The following is a 27,206-nucleotide window of genomic DNA, read 5'->3' as shown; positions in this document are numbered from 1 at the left end:
TTGCAGAGTAGTGGTATCTTGTGGAGGGAGCAGAGGTGGTTCTGGGATGCCTATGCCATGGAGATTTTTTTATTTTTTATTTTTTATTTTATTTATTTATTTATTTATTTTGCTTTACCAGGTGTATGAGGGCCAGGGAGTGGCAGAATCAGAAAAGGTGTAGGTCATTGTGAGAGGAGGGGTCGGATCCAGACAAAAGAATATTTGTGGTTAGGCTGTTTGGTAAGATTCCATGGTTTACACAGAATTTAAGAAACAAGGTGTGTGACTGAGTTTTAGCCAGGGAAAGGAATACTTTTCTGAACTGGTGCAGAAAGATGGAGCAAGGGCAAAATAGGTGTTGATGGTTGTGAGAGGAACTGGATAAGGGAAAAGACATTTAATATGCATAAAAAATACATAAAATCAAGCATATACAAATATGCGTGAACCGCATGAAATGAAGTAACATACACACAAATAAGTTAAAAACATACAGAAAACGTAGAAGAAAATGATGAATGATATCGGAGTATGTGTGTCGTTTGTGTGTGTGTGTGTGTGTGTGTGTGTGTGTATGTGTGTTGCATTAAGTGAAGAGCAAATGAGGGGAGATGGTTTATGTTGAGGATCAAAACTTTTTGTGGGATGGGCAGGTGTGGAAAACAAAACACTAAAGTTTGTCAGGATAAGGGATAAAGTGGGATCAGTAGGAATAAATACAATTATAACTAATGGAAGAAAGAGTCTGGGGCATCAGATGCTGCATGAACAATCTGCATGGTCACAAAGTCTGTGTTGTGCATGGATGATCATTTTTGCTTTGTCGGTTTTCCAATAAAATGCATTACTTTTACTGAGTCTAACTATAGTTTTTCTAAGATAATTAATAAGTTTTAGTCACAATATTTCTGGAAATTTACATCCTACTTAGAAAATTTTAGATACTGTAAACTGAATGGCTCTTATGAGGCATACCTAAATTACCTAAATTACAGAACATTTAATTGCAATAATTCTATACTGTGGGTCCATCATTTTATATATATGGTATAATACAGTCATATAGCACATACATGTTCTAGATCCCATTTTGTTTAAAAAAATTTAACAGCAATAATATTGTAGAAAACAAAATATTTAGATAAAACTATGCTGTTGAGAAGTTAACACATTTTACTTTTTCTCAGTTATTTTCATTTGAAAGAAATTCTCTAATTGAATATAAAGGGGTTTCTAATAGCAGTTATTTGATTGACTGTTTAAACTTATCCTTTGTTTGGCATTAGTGATGTGTGGTGGTAAAGAGTTGTACATCTTTACTGCCATGTAACCACTGCTTCTCTCATACTGAGTTGTGTTCTGCTGTGGAATTCTTAATTTCTTGGTGTTTTTTGTGTGATGGAGTACATCTTCATTTTTCTTGAATTTATCTTTATGATCCCAAGCAAGGAGCAGAATTTTATATATGTACAAGCTGTAGAAGGCTGGAATCTTATAGTTTTTGAAAAGAGGCTTGCAACTGTGTCTTGTTCTTTTGTTTCCTATTATTATAATTGCTCTCTTTTGAAATTTGAATATGTTAATTGCCTCAGTCGAGTGTCACCAGATTTCTATACCATAGCTCATTATAGCATTGAAGTATGAAAAATACACCATGCACACATCATCTTCAGTTATTAGTGTCTTAATTTTTCTCAGAGCAAAAACAGCACTGCTAAGTTTATTGCTTATATTGGAAATATGATCTTTCCATCCTAAACAACTGTCCACGGTGATCCCTAAAAATTTAGCACCTTCAACTACTCTTACATCTAGGTCATGCAAAAGTTCACTTGTTTTTCTTTTGTTGTTCCTAAATAGGATTGCATTAGTTTTCTCATAATTGAGAACTAACCTATTCACTTCAAGCCAGTGGGTGATCATTTCAATTGTTTGATTACTTTTACTTATGGCTTCCTGTAAGCTCAGTCTCACAGTTATGCTTGTTGTGGCATCTGCGAAGAGTATCAATTCACTGTCTATGTTACAAGGCAAATCATTTACATATATAAGGAAAAGGAGGGATCCTAGAATACTACCCTATGGCACCCCATGTTTTATATCTTGTAGTTCTGATAGCTGTTTCCCTTGATTGTGTGATGCTTCCACTGCTTGTTTTCTGTTCTGCAGAAATGACTTTATGATATCAAGAGCAGTTCCTCTGATTCCATAGTGGTGTAGCTTCATTATTAATATATGGTGATTGACAAGATCAAAAGCTTTAGATAAATCACAAAAAACACCAACTGGGAGTTGGCCTTGATCTAGGCCTGCTGAGATTATATTAATAAGTTCAAATGCAGCTGACGCTGTAGATTTTTCCTTCTGGAACCCAAACTGTCTACAATTTATGATACAGTTTTTATCAAAAAATGCCATTAACCTAACAAATATTATTCTTTCTAGGATATTTGACAAAATGGGAAGGAGTCTAACTGGTCTGTAATTATCAGGGCACATGTCATCACCTTTTTTGAATAGTGGTAGTACTCTGGCAGTCTTCATTCTATCTGGGAAGATTCCTTTTTCGAGACACGAGTTGACTAAGTGACAGAGGGGTTTAGCAATTTCCCTAGTAGTTAGCTTCAATATTTTATTTCACAGGCCATTTATGTCTGTGGATACTTTATTTTTTAGTTTGTGTATTATCTTTCTTATCTCTTGTTTAGTTGCTGGTACAGGTAACATGAGTTACTGGGTGACTTTTGTTTATTTTCAACTAGTTTTTGGGCTTGCAGAGAATCACTACTGTTATCCTGTGTAAGTTGTTGCAGATGCTGGTAAATTATTGACTGAAAGTGTTGCTAATGATTATTGGATCTTCTGTTACAACATTATTGATTTTTAGGCTTACCCTTTTATTGTTATTTCCTGATGACTTTCCTGTTTCTCTGTTTATTATCTTCCAAGTGCTTCTGACTTTGTTGGGAGCTTGTGTAATAACATTTCCATTATACAGTTTTTTGCAGCTATTAAAGTTTTATTGTAAATCTTTTTATAGGCTCTATAATATTCAACAAAATGAATAGGCCTATCTGGAGCTTTCCAAATTACACGAAGAAGTTTCAACTTTTTAGGATACTAATAGTTTGTTAGCCATATCAGATTTCCTTGCTTTTTCTTTATTGGTGTAGTTTTGGTTGGCAAACACTCTTCAATGATTTTTAAATAGATATCTCGGAAACTGTTATATTTATTGTTAACACTATTAGATAAGTACATTTCTGGCCACTTTTTTATTTTGTAGTTTTATCTTTAGGTCTGTTATGTTAGAACTTCTCATATCTCTGTAAGACATGAAACTGAGTGTATCTTTCATTACTACTGTCTGTGAGTTGTGATTTGATAAATTCATGTCTTCTATGAGGCAATTATATCTGCCAGACTAAATATTTGTAATTATGTAATCAATGGCAGTTTGAGTGTTCATTCCTATTCTCGTATAGTTTTGAATTGTGTTATGTAAACCATACATTATAAGTAAGCTCTCTAGTTCTGTTTTATATTTTGATTCAGATACAGAGCCAATATTCAATTCCCTGCATAAAATTAACTTGTCCTTTCAAAATTGGGATAGCAGCCTATCACTTTTTTTTTTTTTTTTTTTTTTTTTTTTTAAGAACACACTGAAATCACCACTGTGAACTCTGTATGAGGACTGTATAATGACATTATTACATAGGTTACGTTTTGCAGTTCAGTTGTTATACCAGTACACTCAAAATGTTTTTCAGTTGCATACCTTTCCAATGGACTTGCAGGTACAGGAAAGGAGATGCAACCTCTAGCAAATATGCAGCTACCACCATTTTCTAAATTCTTTCTGCAAAAGTATGATACTAAATATAATTGTCTATGTTTATACAAGTTATTTCAATGTGTTTTTAGCCAATGTCAGTTACACAGAGAAAAGTGGATCTTATAGCGCTGCTTTCTATAGCTTCTTGTAAGTTTAAGAGTTTGTTTTCGATTGATTGAATGTTTTGATGTGTAATTATTAATGTATTGGCTGAGGTATTTCCTCCTCCTGTATGCAACTTTTTGTCCTTTTTCTGGCTCCCATCAGAAAAAAAATCACTTAAGTGAGCTGGGGCTACTGCTTTCCCCTTCTGTAGATGAACCATTGTTGATTCTTTTGACGCTGAGCACTTCACTTCTGGTGAGGCTGTAATCTTCCCTCTCAGCACTGGAACTGCGGTCTTATTCCTCTTCTGTTGTTCATCATTAGATGGTGATTTTGCTGTCTTCCTTTTCTCATACAGAGAATTATTTGATGTTTTTGATGTCAGATTCACTTCTTCAGTGGCATTGGATTGGTTTATATTTTTTGTTTGTTTTCCATTTCTTTTGTTTCCTCCAATGAAGAATGACTTTGTAGTTTTGATTTAGAATCTGTTTAATTTTTCTGTGTACTTGAATTGAGGGGGTAATGCCAACGAAGAATCAGATTTTTATCACAGGATTTTTTCTGCCTTTCTGACACAATATTGGCTATTTGTTTGGCTATCGCCTGTTTCCCCAAAAAGTTAAGATGTAGGCCATGCACAGTATGAAATCTTTGACAAATATTGCTAATGTCTATAGTCACCACATTTCTGAAATGCTTATATACTACTAACAGATGTTTATTTGTCTCTGCAATTTCTTTGTTCACACAGGACCATTTTGGTAAGTCATATCTATGTGGAATATTGCATACTACCACCTTTGTGTGAGTAAAGTGGCTTAAGCATTTTTCAGACTACGTATGGCCTTTTCAGTTTCATTTTTATATACATCATTTGACCCTCCTAATAATACAACAAAATCATTTTGATTAAGACTGGTACAATCGGCAGATTGTACTAGTTTCCCTACTTCAGAAAATGGGGCATTTGGTTTAGTAATACCCGTTGATTTTAGTTGTGTTGTCTGGTTGAAAATTTCCACTAGTCCACGACCATGGCTGTAGGCCAACACTATTACTTTACTTATGTTATTTATCATTTTGTCTTTATCTGGAGTCATTGTTTTGATGTTTATTGGTCCACTGCTAGTATATAGACGCAAATTGTCACAATGTTGTTTTGTCTTTGTTTCACTGTTTTTGGACACACTGATTTCTTTTTTCTCGTAATAAATTATCATTTTCTTGCTTTAGAGTCAAGACTTCACTTTTCAACACCCCAATATCACATTGTAATATCTTGATAATTTTGCTTTTTGTTTTCACTTCTTTTTCAAGTTTTGGTGTTTTGAAATGTAAACAGCTGAGACATGTCCATAAATAATCATCACTAATGTATTTTAAGTTTACTTTGGCTCACCTTTCGTGTAACCAGTAATTGAACATAACACATAAGATTCCTTTCATCACCTTATTATTACAACATTTACACAACAAATTGTTCAACTTTCCTGTTTTTGACGAGAGCATCACAGTATCCTTTTTCATAAGCACCTTCTTGTTTCACCCTTTGATACAATGTGGCTCAGAAGTAGATGTGGTTTGGAAAGCAGTGAATAAACACAGTAAAGAAGAAAAAGAATGGACACTGAGTAGAGCAATGCTACAGTGAAGAGTAACAAAGGAAAACATCAAAGAGTTGCAGGATGGAGGAAACCGTTTGGCAAAATCAAAAAATGGAATCTCCAGGTAGGAATATCAACAGTGTAGAACAAAACAGATTGCTATTTACCATGAAGATTGGGCATTAAGTTGCAGACAGGCACAATTAAAAGACACCTACATAAAACTTTCAGCCACTGCCTTCAACAATAAAAGAGAGACACACACCTTTCATACACATAAGCAAGCATACCTCATGCACACATGACTGTCAGCTCCAGCATCTCCTGCTGGAATGCAGCTATTGTATGGGATGCAAGCAGCAATCAGGAGAGGGCAGGGAAGGGGAAGAGGTAGTAGTGCACCAACCTTTCAGCAGAAGAAAGAACAGCCATCCACAACCTCAAAACAAATCCTGACCTAATCATCCTACCTGCAGACAAAAGTCCCTCCACCGTTCTTATGAACTGCAGTGACTACTTGACTGAAGGCCTCCACCAATTATCTGACTCCTCCACCTACAAAATCTGCCAGAGTGATCTTATCCCAGAAGTCGAATACTACATTCAATCCATGCTTAAAGCCTTAGGTCCTTCATAGAACATCTCCTCTGAATCCATTTCCCTCCTCACTCCTATGACATCCTGCACAGTCACCTTCTACACACCCCCAAAAATCCACAAACCCAATAATCCTGGATAGTACATTGTGGCTGATTACTGTGCCCCTACTGAAAGAAATTTAGCGCTCATTGACCAACACCTCCAACCAACTTCCCATAATCTAACCTCACATATAAAGGACACCAACCTCTTCCTTCACTGAAACTACACCAACCTCACCCCTTCACCTCCAGGATCCCTACTTGTCACTGCTGATACCACCTCCCTATGCTCTAATATCCCACACGCCCATGGTCTCACCACAGTAGAAAACAACTTTTCCCAAAGTCCTTCAGACTCCAAACCTACTACCCCATTCCTCACACACCTTACTAACTTTATCCCAAACCATAACGACTTCTCAGTTGAAGGGAAGGTATCTCCCCTCACACTCCCAGTCCTCACACCACCGCCAAAAATCAGCCACAAATGAGTGCCCCTTCATCACCCAGTACCAACCCCAAACCATACTGGAATAACAGAACCACATCCTTCCCAAGGCCCTGATTGCCTATCATCGTGCCCTGAAAGAGGGACTCCTACTCGAGATACTTCCTGCCCCTCCTAAAATCGTTTTCCGCCAGTCACTCAACCTCCACAATATCCTGGTCCATCCCAGTGCCACTCCCAATCCCAACCCCTTGCCATACCCATCACATCCCTGTGGAAGACCCAGGTATAAAACCTGCCCAATCCACCCATCCAGCACTTCCTATTCCAGTCCTGTCACTGATTTATCCTAGTCCATCAGGAGCTGCACTACCTGTGATAGCAGCCATGTCATTTACCAGTTTTGCTGCAGTCATTACACATCTTTTTATATTGATATGATTTCCAGTCAGCTGTCCACCAGTATAATGGCCACCACCAAACTGTGGCCAAGAGCAAAATAGACCGTTTGTGGCACAACATGTGGCCAAGAAAAACACACTTGATTTTAATAGCTGCTTCACTACTCGAACCATCTGGATCCTTCCTTTCACCACCAGTTTTTCTAAACTGCTCAGATGAGATTTATCCCTACAACACATTCTTCGCTCCTGTAATTATCCCGGCTTCAACCTAAGGTAAATACTATCCCCACACCCTTTGCCCTACAGTTTTAACCCCCTCTGTCCTATCATCTCCCCCCCCCCCCCTATTCTCATCTCTGACCCTGGTTATTTGATGCCCTCTGCCAATCCATCTGCCTATCTTTCCCTGCTCATCTCCTTATTTTTTCCTTTCAATCCAACCTCCCTGCCCCACAACCTCCTCACACTGCGTGTGTTGGTATTCTAGTCCCCGCACACTCCACCAAGCAGTGTTCATCTCATCTCTCTCCCCATCTCCCCACCCATACACTACTATCCCTTCTGCTTGCCTGCCCCCTGCAGGTTGCTACTTGCATCCCACATGACAGTTGCGTTCTGGCCTGAGACGCTGGAGTTAGTGGCCATGTGTGCATGAAGGGTGCTTGGTTGTGTGTATGAATGGTGTGTGTGTGTGTGTGTGTGTGTGTGTGAGTGTCTGTTTTGCTGATGAAGGCTGTGGACAAAAGTTTTATTTTAGTATCTTTTAGTTGTGCCTGTCTGCAACTTGAAGTGTCTTCATTTCCTACATTCTTGTTAATTTGGATTATGTTAACTAATAATGTATTCAGTGATTTTATTTTTATGTTATTGCACGAAGGAGTTATTCTGAAATGGAAGCTTGTTGTATTAGAAGGATTAGCTCATGTTCTTGGCTCTTAGAGAGACAACTGGAACACTTGCATCTGCACCTTCATATTTTTGTGGGGCAATGATTGTTCCATAAATTTCTGGTATCCAGCCACATAAATTTCATTTCCTCTTCTGTTATTTTTTCTGAATACTGCCCACCCATTTTTAGAGTAGCCAGGCGACTGACACTCCAGCAGTTGCTCAGTACTTTTAAAACTGCAGACCGTGGCCAACAGTGCAGCTCAAAGTGATACATTGATATCACTATATGGACCAATCCTGTAGCCACAGACTTAATTTCATGCATATGTTCCACCTCTTTGCCACCAGTCAATGTCGCAGGCACCTTGTGTATCTTTGGTCGCATGCACAGTGACGCGGGCCACAGGTTTAAAAGGAGGGTGCAAGTGCTGGAACATCAGTCATCTGGCTTGCTCTGAAGAAGGCTGTACAGTATACAGCCAAAATATGAGAAGAAGGAGTGAAATTAATGTGGGTGCATACCAGAAATTTTATGGAACAATGTGCACTTGCACATTGTAAAACCTTCCTTGTGTATATTATATGAGTTATTTATCTTTGATTTCCTTTTTAAATTGTTGTTTTCTTCATTTCAGTTCTGTAAGTGATCAAAAATAAGTATTAATTTATTGTTGTTCAATGCGATATTAATCTACATTCCAAAAAAGTACATTTCATATTCTTATTAGTCATTCATAGAAACATTTATGTACATAAAACAATCAAAAATGAATGTATGCTGACAACAGATTTAATTAACGGATGTTAAAAATAAAGTATACACAGACATGACAGTGAAGCTTATCTGCATTACAAAGACTTGTTTCTTTTCTTTATTAAGTTGTTCGTGTATTGTTAAAACAATTATATACATAAATGATGTACATGAATAAACATTTACTTCCATGTCTCTAATTATTTATAGCAGCTTCTCTCTTAGTTTCTTCTTGATTTGATTCCACAGTATTGTTCAAATTCCTCGAAATTTACAGAGTGTCTTGCTACATGTGGTAGGTAAACAAGAGCAGCTGTAAAGGTAAAATAAACTGTAACTATACATTAAAAACAAAGACAAGTTCACAAGTGCAGGATATAATGTACATGATTTTAGAACATCAATGACAAAAGAAATACTGGAAGTGTCATTGATTAGGCCATGACTTCCAGGATGTTCAAAGAAAACATGAAAAGGTTTTAGGGAACCATCTAGAAATAATTCAGATATTAATGTTTGTGAATTGTTTATTCATCTTCAGTTAGTGGTGTAACCTGTCAGAAATCATGACAATGTAAGTGAGTGGCCAACGACTATCAGTTTGTTTCATAAAAGAAATGTAGGTAACAACAAAAGAATTCTTTTGGTGGCCAAAATTTTGCACAGTAATGGATTGGTATCTGTTCCTAAAATTCATTATAAAGGTACTTTCCACAGTATTTAACTGTTCTACCTTCCCGTGACAACGTTTGAAGATGAGCAGCTTGATATAGAATGATATATCACTAAAACAGTTAAAACTGTGTTCACTAGCCTCAATGTAGCTGCACTGGTGTGTGTGTGTGGGGGGGGGGTAAAGTGTCATTCACACAGCAAAAAAATGAAAAACAAAAAATGTTACAGCTGTCGCAATAAGATATATAAATGGGGTCATTTAAGTAGTTTGTGGTGGTTTTGTGTGGTTGTGAGCTATTATATAAATCTCAGATTGCTGTTGCAGAACTGTGTAGTTATCAACTCAAAATAGGTGTGACAAACAAACCAAGTAAAGATTCAAATGTGGTTAGAAAATACCTCAAAAAGTTGGAGAATATAAAGTCTTTGAAGACTGACAAAGCACTCATTTTACTGTATTGGCAAGTCATGAGGGAGAACTGATCGATATTGTGACTGATTGTTCCAAAGACGAAGAAGATAATCAGCTGTGCTCTTTCAGAGGAACCATCCCAGTATTTTGGTGGGTTAATTTAGAGAAATGAAGGCAAAACTAAACCAGGATGGTCAAATGCAGATTTCAGCCATTGTCCTTCAAAATACTAGTTCAGAGTGCACTGTACCACCTTGTTCAGTGGGCTTGACAGGTGCCACTTTGAACATCAACTGAAAACACAAATTGTTGTAACCGGGCAAATTATCTGTATTACACCCTCCAATGTGGGTTTTGGAGGATTATACCTCAATCACAAGGGGAATTTATGTCTGTTAATAAACTATGCACATCATTTGCTACAACATTTGCCTCATGGTCAATAATGCCTGTTTCAATAAGGGCATCCCTGAAGTGATCAGGTATATGTAGTTTCCAGAGAAAGCATTTAATGAAGGATCTCCTTTACTCCTAAATTGTTTTCATTCTGCCATAACTTTCCTTATTTCTCTCTCTCTCCTCTCTCTCTCTCTCTCTCTCTCTCTCTCTCTCTCTCTCTCTCTCCCTCTCTCTTTCTCTCTGGCACCAATGGGTTGTATGATTAGCTCTGCTCTCAGTGCTGTGTGATTTATTTACTTCAATTTTTCAGAGATTGGACTGCCTTTTGTGATCTGATGAATAGTATTTCATCTTGTTGGCCTACATAAGTGGTTCCTAGGATAACATTTTATCAACATATTTGTCCTAAGAAGTGGTGTTCCAAACCAGTTTGTAGTCAAGGGGAGGTTAGTGACAACGTATTCTTTCACACATTACAGTGTGTGAATGGAATTGGTCAATGACTCTGTTTCCACCATGAAATGAAATGTGTGATGTATACAATCTGATTATTCAACACACACAGATACTTGTAGTTCCTGATACAGTAAGACAAACACATTACTTAATATGCAAAACTACTTCAGAAATGAGTTTCTGTTTTCTTTTTTATGGTTCAATATATTACAGAAAATTATTTCATTTAGTTACAAATACAGTAAAATGTATAATAAGAAAGCATTTTGAAATGTGAAAAGTTATGTTCACTTTGATTTTGAAAGAAACTTATGTATTGATTCAAATATACTATCATTACTATTTAAGTAAATATTAAATTCTAACTCAAAGACCTTCTGCAATGTAAATGTCATCAAATGTTACTGACATAAATATTGTATGTTTCAATGTAAAAAATCAACATGTAACTATCATTTTCAAGTTTCGATGCATTACGAGCATTTATTTATTTATTTTTTTTATTATTCCCCCCCCCCCCCCCCTGTGCATTAAAGTTGGTCAGTTATCTAGGCTCTGTTTTGTTCTGTTGTGAGCAGTATCATGTTCTGGTTTTACTTCTCAATTATGATTGCCGCACAGAATGGCCACGTTGTTTGAGGTGCCACATCACAGATTGTGCGGCCCCTGCTGCTGGATGTTCATGTCCTCCCTCAGGTGTGGTGTTAGAATTTTTCTTAGTATAAGTCAGTCTAAGTTAGTTTAAGTAGTTTGTCAGTCTAGGGACCAATGACCTCAGCAGTTTGGTCCCTTAGAAATTCACAAGCATTTTATCAAATATTAATATGCAAGACAGTTAGGAAACATTTTATCCTACTGTAATTAACATAAAGAATCCCTTAGACCAGTGAGCCTACTCGAAGAAGAAGAAACTACGATGAGTTACAACAGAAAAGTTATTAAGATCTTAAACAGTTAATAGTTACCATTTCATTCAGACACTAAGATCCCCCTTTAATGCTCCAGTTGTTTACAGTACAGCACTGGATAGTTGTGGAACAAACCAACTCATTTCTCATACAAATTTTGTGACTTTATTTTCATAAAGTAATTAACATTAACAGCAGTAAAGGTGGGAATCATTAGAAGTGACAGGGCCAATATGTTTTCACCTCACGTCTATTTACTTACTACAGCTAAATACAGGATGCAATTATACCAAGATTGGCCAAACTGTAAAAGAAAAATTTGTAGGTAGTGGGGAGCAAGTGTGGTTATTATGATGATAAATAATTACTTACACTCCCATCACTTACTACAAATACCTTTATTCTTGCAGCATACACACAATGCATATAGCATAGATCACTTACTACTACAGAAAATTGATCTGGCAAAAATACAGTTATTCTTGCTGTGTTAGAGCAGCAGCAGTGGTATTGCTGGGGGAAAGGGGGGGGGGGGGGGGGTTAGAGCCAGTGGGTCTACGTCCACACACAGCCCCCTCCCCCCACAAGTGTTGAGCATAGTGACTGGTGTATGTTGTGACATACTGTCCAATTGCCGATGGCAAGGGCTGACATATCATAGTCTTATACCCATCATAGAGTGATACCCACAGAGGTGGCAGAGCTTGGAGAACAGAGCTGACTTGAACTGCAAGCCATGTCAGTTATCAGGTTCTCTGGGCAGCAAAAGCATGCAATCCATACTGTGATGAAAGCTCAGGCAATGATGTCAGCCGAGAGATCAGTCAGAGGTGTGGCCTCGAGTTGTCCTGTCTATGGCTGACAAGATGTACTTGTATCCATTTGAATCTGGGAGTGGCTCCACAAGGTCTATATGGACATGCTGGAAAAGGCCTTTCAGGATGGGGAATTTCCCGAAGGGTGGTTGGGCATGACGTCCTGTATTGGCCTGTTGGCATTGGATGCAGGCTCTTGTCCATGCAGCATAGTCCCATTTAATGTTAGTCCAAATGAAATGTTCCAATATTAGTTTCAGTGTCAGACACATTCTGGGGTGAGACAAGTTGTGGAGGAGGTTGAAAACTGTCTTCCTGAAGTTCTCTGGGATGACTTGTTGTTGCCTACCATGGGATACATCACACCAAACTAGTTTGGTTGTGCCTGCAATGGTGCACTGCTTGAGCTGGAGGCCCACTGTGTGTCCAGGTAGTAGGTTTTGGAGGTTAGACTGAGTTGCCTGTGCCTCTGCTAGTAAGTTGAAGTCAAGGTGTGCCTATTTGTCAGCGAGTCATGAGAGGTAGTCAGCCACCTAGTTTTATGCTCCCTGTACATAGCAGACATCAATAATACACTCCTGGAAATTGAAATAAGAACACCGTGAATTCATTGTCCCAGGAAGGGGAAACTTTATTGACACATTCCTGGGGTCAGATACATCACATGATCACACTGACAGAACCACAGGCACATAGACACAGGCAACAGAGCATGCACAATGTCGGCACTAGTACAGTGTATATCCACCTTTCGCAGCAATGCAGGCTGCTATTCTCCCATGGAGACGATCGTAGAGATGCTGGATGTAGTCCTGTGGAACGGCTTGCCATGCCATTTCCACCTGGCGCCTCAGTTGGACCAGCGTTCGTGCTGGACGTGCAGACCGCGTGAGACGACGGTTCATCCAGTCCCAAACATGCTCAATGGGGGACACATCCGGAGATCTTGCTGGCCAGGGTAGTTGACTTACACCTTCTAGAGCACGTTGGGTGGCACGGGATACATGCGGACGTGCATTGTCCTGTTGGATCAGCAAGTTCCCTTGCCGGTTTAGGAATGGTAGAACGATGGGTTCGATGACGGTTTGGATGTACCGTGCACTATTCAGTGTCCCCTTGACGATCACCAGTGGTGTACGGCCAGTGTAGGAGATCGCTCCCCACACCATGATGCCGGGTGTTGGCCCTGTGTGCCTCGGTCGTATGCAGTCCTGATTGTGGCGCTCACCTGCACGGCGCCAAACATGCATACGACCATCATTGGCACCAAGGCAGAAGCGACTCTCATCGCTGAAGACGATACGTCTCCATTCGTCCCTCCATTCATGCCTGTCGCGACACCACTGGAGGCGGGCTGCACGATGTTGGGGCGTGAGCGGAAGATGGCTTAATGGTGTGCGGGACCGCAGCCCAGCTTCATGGAGACGGTTGCGAATGGTCCTCGCCGATACCCCAGGAGCAACAGTGTCCCTAATTTGCTGGGAAGTGGCGGTGTGGTCCCCTACGGCACTGCGTAGGATCCTACGGTCTTGGCGTGCATCCGTGCGTCGCTGCGGTCCGGTCCCAGGTCGACGGGCATGTGCACCTTCCGCCGACCACTGGTGACAACATCGATGTACTGTGGAGACCTGACGCCCCACGTGTTGAGCAATTCGGCGGTACGTCCACCCGGCCTCCCGCATGCCCACTATACGCCCTCGCTCAAAGTCCGTCAACTGCACATACGGTTCACGTCCACGCTGTCGCGGCATGCTACCAGTGTTAAAGACTGCGATGGAGCTCCGTATGCCACGGCAAACTGGCTGACACTGACGGCGGCGGTGCACAAATGCTGCGCAGCTAGCGCCATTCGACGGCCAACACCGCGGTTCCTGGTGTGTCCGCTGTGCTGTGCGTGTGATCATTGCTTGTACAGCCCTCTCGCAGTGTCCGGAGCAAGTATGGTGGGTCTGACACACCGGTGTCAATGTGTTCTTTTTTCCATTTCCAGGAGTGTATATTGTGAAATCAAGTTCAGGTGGTGGAAACATCGAGGGGAGGTATAGGCTGGCGAGTTCTTAATACCATCAGCCAGAGGGCGGTGGTCTGTGTAGTAAGAAGCTGGCCCTCAGTATCATCTCAGAAGTACCAAACTGCCTCGTATATTGTCAAAAGGTCAAGGTCGAAGGTTGACTACATTTTTTGGGTGCTGATAAGTTTCAGCAAGAAAAACCATAGGAGTAGGGTTGCACCAGGGACTTCATGTTGCAGCACCGCCCCAATTGCCTGGTCGCTTGTGTTGGCCATTATAACCATATGGGTGTCCAGCAATGAGAATAACAGGGTGGTGGTCTGTGAGAGCTCAGTTTTTATGTTCTTGAAAGCTGCTTGAACATGAGGAGTCCAAGTAAGCTTACATTTGCCTAATGTGTTTTTGCTGCAGAGTGACCCTCTGAGTGGCAGAGGTGTTTCTGTGGCAATGGGGAGGTGTTTCAAGTAAAAATTAATAACCCTTAAAATAGGTGCAACTCTTGATAGTCCATTAGGGGTGGTAAGTAATGGATTTGGTCTACCTTTACTGGGATGGAACGGATGCCCAAAGTGTCGACGAAGTGGCCTACGAATGTAAAACACTTTTGCCAGAGCTACCATCTGTCCTCATTGACCACAACACCATGCTCTGCTAGTTTGTCTAATACCGCTTAGAGGTGTTTCACATGCTCTTGAGCTGTTTGTGAGAAGATAATTGCCTTGTCCAAACAACAATAGTGAAAGAGCATGGTAAAAAAACAAGCCATCAATAAACTGTTGCCAAGTCTGGGCTGCATTCTTTAGTCTGAAGGGCATGAAGAGGAATTCAAATAGGCCAAATGGTGTCATTATTACCGTCTTTGGGATGTCCTCCATGGCCATTGGGATCTGAGAATAAGCACTTTTGATCATGATAAAGATGGTTGCACCAGCCAGTTCCTGGGAGAAGTCCTGAATATTGGGCATGGGATAACTATCAATGATGGTGCACATGTTCAAATGTTTATAGTCCCTGCACAGATGCCATGTTTTATCTTGTTTCATTCTCATAGCACTCGGTGAGGTCCATGCACTGTCCGACGGTGTCCTCACATAACAGTTCCTCAATCGCAGCCTTGGCTACCTTTAGTTTGTGAGGGATGAGACAGTGGGGTGCGCATCAGACCAGTGAACTAGGGGTAGTATTAATTCTGTGCACAGTATTATTGCGTAAGATGTAAATCTTTTTATGGGGCTGATGTGGAGCAGCGCATGAGCACATGATCTGCTCATGGAGGCAATATCACTATTTACACTTGACCTGCTTGCAAGAGCAATATCACTGTTTTCACATGGCCCACTCACGGGGCTCATCGTCACCAGAAGTAAGAGGCAATAGACTGACCTGTGGTTCTGAAGGCCTGGCGGTGTCTTGGGTGGGCAGCTCTCATTGTTGCTGGTGTGATGACAGCTGTTGCTGTGTGATGTGCAGTTGTACTGTGAGCTCAGAGCAGTTGTTATGGAGCTGTTTGTTAGCTGCTCATAAACTGGCATTGGTGTGGTGGAGGTCAGTGTACACTGTAGTCATGATTTTAAGCTCCTCAAGTAATGCCTGGCACTTTAGCATGAGGTACAGTAAGCTAGGAGGAGCAGGCGGCAGAGCCTCATCCTTCAGTAGGTGGTCACTTTTTACTCCATTGATCAGTGTACAGCTGTTGTGATGTAGTAGTAAGGCCCTACACAGCTCCAGTAGAAGATTATAATGTCTCAAAAAATGTGTCCAACACTGCCTCTACAGTGTCAGCCATGGATAACATCCATGGGAGAGGGGTGTGGTTGTCAAGTTGAACTGTGATAGAGGCTGTGCCTATCACAAGAATCATTGAATTATTTACAGCGCGTAGTTGTATAGCAGATTGCATACATTTTCCAGGTGCCAGCTGAGGTGGCAGCATGCTAACATTGGTGCCTGTGTTGACTAGGAAGTATGTTTAAGGTGGTTGTCATAGACGAAGAGCTGCACGCCATTAGAATGTAGACGTGGCTTATGATGAGTGTTGAAATGTTTCATAGCAAGGCAGCTTGAAGCAGGGGAGTAACCTAATGCACCTGTGTCAGGCCACTGTACTAGTTTGGGTAGCTGCAGCAGTGCACGTCAGCACCGAAATGTGCATGGAATCAGCAGGTGTGGTGCAGCTGTGTAGGCGCAGCATCCCAGCCAGGTGAGTTGTTGTGACAGTTAGGCAAGGGTTGATGGCCAGGCATGAATGTGGCAGGTGGTTGTTCACATTTCACTACAAATGTGGTGCTGGAGTCCATAATGGTATGCCTTGCTGCAGCAGACTCTTGCGAGGCTGCTGTGGGTGTGGTGTCGAAGGGCTTGGCTGAGGTTGGAGCAACTCGGCAACAGTCCGTTGGCCAGGCACTGCTCAGTAAGCATTGCATGGTCATCTCTGTGGGTGTGGTCAGTGTGCCATTTGGCCTAGGCTGGCTGTAGATGCAACTGGTGTTGACGTCAGTTCTGGAGCCAATGTGAGCGTTTATCAAAGCATGATGTTGCGTGATGGCAAGAATCCCATCGGCAAGGCATAACCAAGTTTCTGGTGGTTTGTCCTCATACATTAGCATAGCTGTCTGTAGGCCTATGCTTGCAGGCAGCTTGAGAAGCCATAGTGACCAAAAAGCATGATCTGGTAAGAGGTTTTTGTTGATTCTGAGGCGTAACCTGAAACAAAGCATCAACAGGGGATCATCACCCAGCAATGTGTCAGCAATGTCTAGGTGGAGTTGTTGTTCAGGTGAACATGACAGGCACTGTAGTATGAGCATCTTTGCTGTCTCGTATCTATCAGTGGTTGGTATGTGCAATAGGGGGTCACTAATAAGATTGGTGTAGGTGTGCAGGTGGTTCAAAAGCATCCAAAACTTGTCATGGTCATCTGTGATCCCAGCTGACTGCAACATGCACTCACAGAATCGAGCCATACTTGTAGAGAATCGACCTGTAGTGGTAGCAGGTGTAATTTGGTGTGTGTCCAGTGGTTGTAATTGTGTAAAGTACATGGTGAGGGTTGTGAAGACCGTCTGGTGATGCTGATAGAGGCGGCAGCTGGTGTCGGGGCGCAGTAGTCACAGTAGGTGTGTCGGTAATGGGGGTGTCATGACCAATTATTGTGAAACTTGGCATGGGTGTCATAGCTGGTACATAAGTGTCATGGAGGGCGGTGTCATAGTGGGGTACCAAGGAATGCAGCATGGTGGATGAGTCCTGGTTGGTGGCAATCATGGTAGATGGCACACTGAAGTAGGTCACTCACTGTGGCAGGTGTTGTAGGTATTCCTTGTGTTCCCAAGGTGCATGGGTTGCAGTTGAGGTCAGGCTCGCCGTATTGATATGCTGTGGTCAGGAGGTGTGAAAACCCTTCATTGTTGCAGATAGACACAGTGTTCCTGCTTGTTGAGTGGTGTCATGTGGCAGGTGTGGCCTAGAGTGTGGTGCCGGTATCGTTGGTGTGACATCATCATGATGAGTGACGTTGGTTGTGGCATGGCCGCAGCAAATGTGACATCACCTGCATGACATACGGTATAATGTGGAACGTAAAGTTTAGATGTAAGCCATGGAAAAACATGGTCTGGTACAGGAAGGGAACTTGTAAGACATATTTGTCCACAATAACCCTTAAATATTGGTTCTCTGCAGTGGAAAAGGCTCGTGTATGGTGAAGATAGTTTGTCAACAATTGCAGTAGTCTGGAGGGTGTCCATAATCTGGTACATTGCACACAGAATGTAAGTACACCCCGAGTAGAATGAAAATGAGTGCAGTGTAGTTCAGTAACACTTCAACTGATCGGTATATTAATAATACTGTTAAGGTGGGAGATGGGGAAAGTGGTAGGAAGCCATTGTTCACCATGTATGGTCACTGTTGATGTAGCACAGTTACTTAAGGGAGTGGTAGGCTTCATCTCACCACCTTCACTGATGACATCATTCTTGATTTGCGATTTAGTGTGTTCGTCCATTTGGAAAGAGGTAATAATCTACATCTACATCCATACTCCGCAAGCCATCTGTTGGTGTGTGGCGGTTCAGCCCTGGTTCAGCAGTTGTTGAAACAATGAGAACATTGTTGACCATTCAAGACCCACAGTTGCACTGGTTGTAGCATCTGGGAATCAGCAAGAACACCAAATAGATGCACAAATAAATCATATGTAGCGATGCCAGGTGATGAAGCATCAGTATGGGTTGTATTCTTTGCAGCATAAAATTTGTATCCCATAGTGATTGGTGGTGTGCCAGCGCAAGTATAGCTCTGTATTTCATGACAGGGTTGAAAAGAAAATAGCAGCATCACCACTGTAGGTAGTGGGGAGCAGGTATCGTAATTACATCAATAAATGATCACTTGCACTCCTGTCACTTACTATGAATACTTTTGTTCTCGAAGCATATACACAATGTGTGTAGCATAGTGCGCGTACTACAAAGAACTGAGCTGGCAAAGATACAGTTGTTCTTACTGCGGTAGGGCACTGTTATTATTGTGGGGTAGAGTCAGTGGTTCTACGTTCCCACAAATTACTTGCAAGATGGCCTCCAAGGTATTTGGGTAAAAAATTACTGAGAATACTAAAAGTATACCTCACCAAACATATTTAAAAATCATGCCTATAAAAATTAAGTGTGCTGATTTATTTCTTGGTTCATATAGCTATAATACAAAATTTTAAAAATATATTGTCATATACAATGAAAATAGCTTAATTTGATTGTAGGTGTGGTGGCCGTTTATTCTAAAAAAATTTCTTGCTTGTAATCTAGACCTCCATTCCTATCTCTGAGCGGGGATCCCTGCAAACTCTAGCTGCTTTTTAAACAAGAAATTTCTTGGAAATTTGTAATTTGATACATGAAATATTTCTGTAGTAATGTTTTCTGATAATATTTTTACTCAGTGATATACGATAGCCTGCATTGTTTTATGCAACCATCTAGAACACATAGGGAAAATCTACAATGTAATTTTTTTTGTCATATTGCTAATAATAACAAATAATACACTTAGAAGAACTGAAGATGAACTTTTTTAGTTCACTCACTGTATAGACATTTATACATTATTGCAACACTACAGCTTAGTCTGCATGTTTTCTTATGTAATTTTGGTACTACTCTTTGTTTTCCTTTTCCTTCTTTCTGGAAAATTTGACATTCCAACTAATATTTGATCTATGGATTTTCCAACAAGTGCTGTTTCATCTTATACCAGCATCCAGAGATGAGGTGTTGCTCGAGTTTTCTTTTGAAGGTGCTGAGTTCCTTTATATGCTTGATGCTACATGGTAGTCCAGTATAAAATAAGCTTCCTGGAATTCTAGGGTCCCTGTTCATTGAATATTGAGTATTCAATTAACTGTGGATGAAGCCCAACCAACAGGCATTACACGCATTGATCAAAAATGATAGTGCATTGAGAATGACTAGTTTCTAGCTGAAATCTAGATCTGCCAATAAAATTTAAAAATGATGACTGATAGCTGAAATCTATTATTTACAAGTCAATATAACAGTCGCTTGGTGCAACAGCCTTCTGAATGGAAGATAACCTGAAGAACATGGTCTATTAATGTGCTATATGTTTCGGTATGTCTTGTTGGATTTTTTACATGAAACCGGAGATTGTATGTCCCTATAATGTATTGAAAACGTCTTGTGTAGCCACTGACTTCAAGCATATCTACATTTAAGTCACCACCTATTATTACATAAGTGTAATGCTTAGTGTGTGCAGTAGCACATCAATTTCCAGTAAAAATCTTTCAATGCATGAGCTAGGTGATACAAGGCATTTTCCCCTCCATGAACTTTATTTGTACTGTTGCTGATTCAAAGCAAAATTCTGTATAGTTTGTGATCTTCTGTAGAATGCAATCCCCTGCTTTGCTGCCTTCATATATTGCTACTCCCCAACGTATATGTACAGTTCTGCAGTAATATGCTACATTTTTTTATCCCATTAGATTGAAGACCTTCAATTCATTCTCCTTTAAATCATACTCAGTCACTATGAAAACGTTGGGCACTTCAGCTGCTAATAACACATCTAAATCTTCTGATTTGGTGGATGCATATTGAACATTTTGATGCAGTATTTTTAAATTGAATCTATTTGAATCTATTACTCTAGTTGCTATACTGGTTTTTCCCTACCTCTGGGTATCCAAAAGTTTGGTACTTTTTTTATGGCTTCCTGGTCATGGAGCTACTTCGTGTGGGTCCAGGTGCTGCTGCTGCTGTCAGAAGATTTACTTTTGATGTATTCACTGCTTTTGCTGTTGATGCTGGAAATACTACTTCCCTCAACACTAGGTGTGGTGGCCGTTTATTCTAAAAAAATTTCTTGCTTGTAATCTAGACCTCCATTCCTATCTCTGAGCAGGGACTACTCAGGAGGACATTATTATCAGGATAAAGAAAACTGGCTTTCTACAGACCAGAGAGTGGAATGTCAGATCCCTTAATTGGGCAGGTAGGTTAGAAAATTTAAAAAGGAAAATGGATAGGTTAAAGCTAGATATAGTGGGAATTAGTGAGGTTCAGTAGCAGGAGGAACAAGACTTCTGGTCAGGTGAATACAAAATCAAATAGGGGTAATGTGGGAGTAGCTTTAATAATGAATAAAAAAATAGGAGCACGGGTAAGCTACTACAAACAGTGTAGTGAACACATTATTGTAGCAAAGATAGACTCAGAGCCCACACCCACCACAGTAGTACAATTTTATATGCCAACTATCTCTGCAGACAACAAAGAGATTGATGAAATCTGTGATGAGATAAAAGAAATTATTCAGATAGTGAAGGGAAACGAAAATTTAATAGTCATGGGTGGCTGGAATCCGATAGGAGGAAAAGGAAGAGAAGGGAAAGTAATAGGTGAATATGGAATGTGGGTAAGGAATTAAAGAGGTAACCATCTGGTAGAATTTTGCACAGAGCATAACTTAATTATAGCTAACACTTGGTTTAAGAATCATGAAAGAAGGTTGTATACATGGAAGAGTCTTGGAGACACTGGAAGGTTTCAGACAGATTATATAATGGTAAGACAGAGACTTAGGAACCAGGTTTTAAATTGTAAGACATTTCCAGGGACAGACATGACGGCCTCTGACCACAATCTATTTGTTATGAACTGTAGATTAAAACTGAAGAAACTGCAAAAAGGTAGGAATTTGAGGAGATGGGACCCGGATATACTGAAAGAGCTAGAGGTTGTAGAGAGTTTCACAGAGAGCATTAGGGAATGACTGACAATAACAGGGGAAAGAAATACAGTAGAAGAAGAATGGGTAGCTTTGAGATATGAAATAGTGAAAGCAGCAGAGGATCAACTAGGTAAAAAGATGAGGGCTAGTAGGAATCCTTGGGTAACAGAAGAAATATTGAATTTAATTGATGATAGGAGAAAATATAAAAGTGCAGTAAATGAAGCAGGCAGAAAGGAATACAAACATCTCAAAAATGAGATGGACAGGAAGTGCAAAATGGCTAAGCAGGGATGGCTAGAGGACAAATGTAAGAATGTAGAGGCATATATCACTAGGAGTAAGGTAGATACTGCCTACAGGAAAATTGAAGAGACCTTTGGTGAAAAGAGAACCACTTGTATGAATATCAAGAGCTCAGATGGAAACCCAGTTCTAAGCAAAGAGGGGAAGGCAGAAAGGTGGAAGGAGTATACAGAGGGTCTATAGAAAGGTGATGTACTTGAGGACAATATTATGGAAATGGAAGAGAACGTAGATGAAGATGAAATGGGAGATATGATACTGTGTGAAGAGTTTGACAGAGCACTGAAGGACCTAGGCTGAGACAAGGCCCTGGGAGTAGAAAACATTCCATTAGAACTACTGTTCACCCCGATAGCTGAATGGTCAGTGTGACAGACTGCCTTCCTAAAGGGCCCAGGTTTGATTCCTGGCTGGGTCGGGGATTTTCTCCACTCAAGGACTGGGCGTTGTGTTGTCTTCATCATCATTTCATCCCCATCCAGCTTGCAGGTCACCCAATGTGGTGTCAAATGTAATAAGACCTGCACCAAGGTCACTGAACCTGCCCCGTAAGTGGCCGCCCAGCCAATGATGCCAAAAGCTCATTTCCATTTCCATTAGAACTACTGATAGCCTTGGGATAGCCAGCCTTGAAAAAACTCTACCATCTGGTAACCAAGATGCATTAGACAGGCAAAATACCCTCACACTTCAAGAACATAATAATTCCAGTCCCAAAGAAAGTAGGTGTTGACAGATGTGAAAATGACCGAATTATCAGTTTAATAAGTCACGGCTGCAAAATATACAAATTGTTTACAGACGAATGGACAAACTGGTAGAAGCCAACCTCAGGGAAGATCAGTTTTGATTCCGTATAAATGTTGGAACACATGAGGCAATACTGACCCTATGACTTATCGTAGAAAATAGATTAAGGAAAGGCAAACCCACATTTCTAGCATTTGTAGACTTAGAGAAAGCTTTTGACAATGTTGACTGGAATATTCTCTTTCAAATTTTATAGGTGGCAGAGGTAAAATACAGGAAGCAAAAGGCTATTTACAATTTGTACAGAGATCAGATGGCAGTTATAAGAGTCAAGGGGTATGAAAGTGAAGCAGTAGTTTGGAAGGGAGTGAAACAGGGTTGTAGCCTATCCCCAATGTTATTCAATCTGTATATTGAGCAAGCAGTAAAGGACACAAAAGAAAAATTCAGAGTAGGAATTAAAATCCATGGAGAAGAAATAAAAACTTTGAGATCTGCCGATGACATTGTAATTCTGTTAGAGACAGCAAAGGACCTTGAAGAGCAGTTGAACAGAATGGACAGTGTCTTGAAAGGAGGATATAAGACGAACATCAACATAAGCAAAACGTGGATAATGGAATATAGTTGAATTAAATTGGGTGTTGCTGAGGAAATTAGATTAGGAAATGAGACACTTAAAGTTGTAGAAGAGTTTTGCTATTTGGGGAGCAAAATAACTGACGATAGTGAAGTAGAGAGGCTATAAAATGTAGACTGGCAATGGCAAGGAAAGTGTTTCTAAAGAAGAGAAATTTGGACCCAACTTCACAGCTTTACCTCCACCAGTATCTCTTTGCTACCTCCCAAACTTCATAGAAACTGTACTGAATATCTTATGGGACTAGCCTCCTGGAAGAAAGGATATTATTGATAAATGGCTTAGCCTCAGCCTAAGTGATTGTTTCCAGAATGAATCATTCACACTACAAAATAGTGTACACTGTTTCGAAAATTTCTGGCACACTAAAACTTTGTGCCTGACCAGGACTCCAACTTTGAATCTTCTGAAACAGCACACACGGCTCTCCAGAGTGAAAGGTTAACTTCCCTTGCTTGTGGCTGTGGCTAAGCCATTTCTCCACAGTATCCTTTCTTCCAGGGGTGACAGTCCTACAAAATATGCTGGATAGCCAGAAGTAAAACTGTGAATGTTAGTCATGGGCTGTGCCTGGATACCACAGTTGGTAAGAACATTGCCCACAAAAGGCAAGGTTCCAAGTTCATATCTCCCTCCAGCAGAAAGTTCTAATTGGTGAGGTATTTTCAAAACAGTGCATGCTCCACTGCAGAGTGAAATAATCATTCTGAAAGAGATAGTTGTGCTTTTGGCACTATGTAATAGTGCATATCTATTTACGAAACAGGCCCTAGCCTTAAACAAAATTTCCCTATAGTGTTTTTGCATTATTGTTTACAAAGAATGGCCAGACCTGGTGCTCACTGACTTCTACAAAATACAACATACTGATCAGGGTTCACTAAGGAATAACACCAGTGGAAGGCTTTAGGTGTCTACAACTCCATTTTCAAAGAAACTTGACTCTAAGATTAGATCACATGCTAATAAGAAAATTTTATCACCACACATGAGGCTTGCAATATTGTAGTTACTGAAAAACCAAAATATTAGTGATTGTGATCTGCTGTAGATATACATGTGGAGCAAAGACTTTGCTAAACATGGCAGTGGTGAAATGGTAAAAGGCCTTATTCATATCACAGTTAACTTCCATTTGCAAACAGCTCAAACCACACTTACTGTACTATGTTTCACTCTTTAGGAAGAGAATGACTGCCTATTTAGGGTACTGATTTACATCAAATGAATTTTTTGTGACTAAAGGAAAAAACTTACCATCCATCCCTACCATCTATGGTACTATGTGTTTGATCATTGGCACAGAAAAGGTTATTTCTCTTACAAAATATTGTTGCCCCTAGAAGTGCTGCAATACAGAATTAAGTCAGTTGCTCACCACTGTTTTCAAAAGACACTGATCAGGACCAACTACATGGCTGGAAGGTTTCAACTGAGTCACCAAATACAACAGGTGGGATGATATGATACATTTGTACTTTTACTTCAATGGGACAGCCTAGCAGTGGTTTGTGAATACGAATATGACAGAATCCAGCAAAATCTCACACTTTATGAAAAAATTCACAGAAGACATGTACCAAGCTCTTTTGGAAAAGGATGTCACAACCACAGAGGAATTCATCAAATTGTTCCAGTGCCTTGAGGAAGTGGAATAGGGAAAGCATCAGACAAAAGAGATATGACTTGCTCCTGAGTGTGGATCCTACTGCAGAAATGGAAGGCCATCATCACCTATCCTCACCCATCTCCCAGGTTGTAAGAGAAGATTTCATGGCAGACGCAACTGTTGGACCAAGTGAGCAAGAGATAATAGCCATTAATGTCGACCCCATATGGCAGGTGATAATAGAGAATGCTGAATAAGATGTATGTCAATATTTAGCACCAATCTCCACCACCATAAAAACACATAAGGAAGAATAGAGTCAGCCAACTGAGACTTATGTCTCAGCCATCAATCATCCCACAGAAGAACAGACATTTTAGGTTGGAGGACAACATGACAGTTGAACAACAGATAATCTGGGAGGAAGTGGAGAAAATGGTGCAAGATGACATCATTGAATCTTCAGAGGGTTCTTGGTAATCTTCTGTGATTCTTGTAAGAAAGAAAGATGGCTCAAAGCATATCTGTATTGACTACAAAAAAAGATGGAAATCCATTGGTGCCACTTAGACTGCTTAGACCAAAGTATTTTTCACCTATTTCCATTCAGACAGGCACTGGCAACCTGAAATTGATGAAGATGACCAGAGAAAGACTGCTTTCATAACTCCCGATGGCCTCTAACAGCACAAAGTTATCCTGTTTGGACTATATAACACTCCAGCCACCTTTGAGCATATGACAGACAATTTGCTTCAGCATAGTAAATGGACAATGTATCTTTGCTATCTGGATGACATTGTCATTTTTTAAGACATCTGAAGAACATCTAAGCTGCCTGACAACCATGCTGAAGTGTGTTCAGACTGCAGGCCACAACCTAAATCTGAAAATGTGTCTGCTGGTATATTTGTAAAGTGAGAAGTTTTCCCAGAATGTGGTCATACTACCACTGATTTGTACAGGACCTCTGCACCAAGGCAGGTTCCTTGAGGTGCTACCATCATCTTCAGTCCAAGCTCCATTTGACGAGAATGTCAAGACAACAAAACTAATTATGGGATACAGTCTGTTTTAATACAAATTCAGGAAGATGTTGTAAAGGTGGTAGCTTATGCTTCCACATCACTCTCCAAGTCTGTGAGGAACAACTCTAGAACTGAGAAAAAGGTGCGGTGCAGTTGTTTGGGCCATCAACAAGTTCTGTAAACATTTATTTTGCAAATCATACACCATTGTGATTAATCACCATTATCTATTCTGGCTGAATAGCCAGAAGGATACATTGGCTCAACTGGCAAAATGTGTGCTGAGGTTTCAGGAGTACAATGTCACAGTAATATTCAGAAATGAATGCAAACACAAGAATGCTGACTGCCTTTCAAGGAATCTTGTCGTGAAACACAGCAAACAGATGCAATCTCAGTCATCACAGCATTAAATGGCACTGCTACTGAACGGAATGAAAATCCAGTACTGCTGAAAAGTTCAGAAGGCTTAAAAAATAAGGAACCAGCCAAAGAGCATTCCAGTTAATAGACATAACACTGTATGGGAGGAACAATGATCCAATGGGGCAGAAATGGTTGTTTGTCACCCCAGCTCACAAACAGTCAGCTATCCTGAAGTTCTTCCATGATGCTCTGACATCCAGTCTCCTTGTATTCACGAAGCATCTAAACAGAATGAGAAGTAGGTATCATTGGTAAAGTCTCCGTTAGTTACTATGTGAGCCACTATAAAGGATGCTTGTGACAGAGTCATGTGCAACAGTTACCTCTGGTACCAATTCCATGTGCACAGCACCATTCCACTGAACTGAAATTGGTCTCTTGGAGTGGTTCCTGAAGTCAACCAATGAGAATCAACAGATAATAGTCTGCACTAACCAGCCCATTCAATACACTGTCATGAAACCTGTACCGAGCGAGGTGGCACAGTGGTTAGCACACTGGACTCGCATTCGGGAGAATGACGGTTCAATCCCATCTCCGGCCATCCTCATTTAGGTTTCCAGTGATTTCCCTAAATCGTTTCAGGCAAATGCCGGGATGGTTCCTTTGAAAGGGCACGGCCGATTTCCTTCCACATCCTTCCGTAACCCGAGCTTGCGCTCCGTCTCTAATGACCTCGTTGTCGACGGGACATTAAACACTAATCTCCTCCTCCTCCATGAAACCTGTGATGACTGTTGAAGCTCCAGAATTTGAAAAGTTCCTTGGAAAAGACATCGTTTTGAGCCACAGGCCATTCCATATAATACTCTCTGACCATGAGAAAGCTTCCCAGTCAAGATTACTG

General features: G+C 40.5%; 1 protein-coding gene across 1 annotated transcript in view; it reads right to left on the bottom strand.

Moving 5' to 3' along the window:
- Nucleotides 1-8,878: 8,878 nt before the first annotated feature.
- The window catches only part of LOC126195254 (uncharacterized), a 273,114-nt gene continuing 254,786 nt past the window's right edge, over nt 8,879-27,206 (bottom strand). Inside the window, exon 10 of the mRNA XM_049933780.1 lies at nt 8,879-8,983. Within this exon, the coding sequence (XP_049789737.1) occupies nt 8,892-8,983 (92 nt within the window). The 3' untranslated portion in view covers nt 8,879-8,891. The remainder of the gene's footprint in view (nt 8,984-27,206) is intronic.

Source organism: Schistocerca nitens, chromosome 7 (genome assembly GCF_023898315.1).
Source record: "Schistocerca nitens isolate TAMUIC-IGC-003100 chromosome 7, iqSchNite1.1, whole genome shotgun sequence".
NCBI lineage: Eukaryota > Metazoa > Arthropoda > Insecta > Orthoptera > Acrididae > Schistocerca > Schistocerca nitens.
Note: the sequence above shows the minus strand (reverse complement) of the source record. Positions and strands in the feature narration are given on the sequence as shown.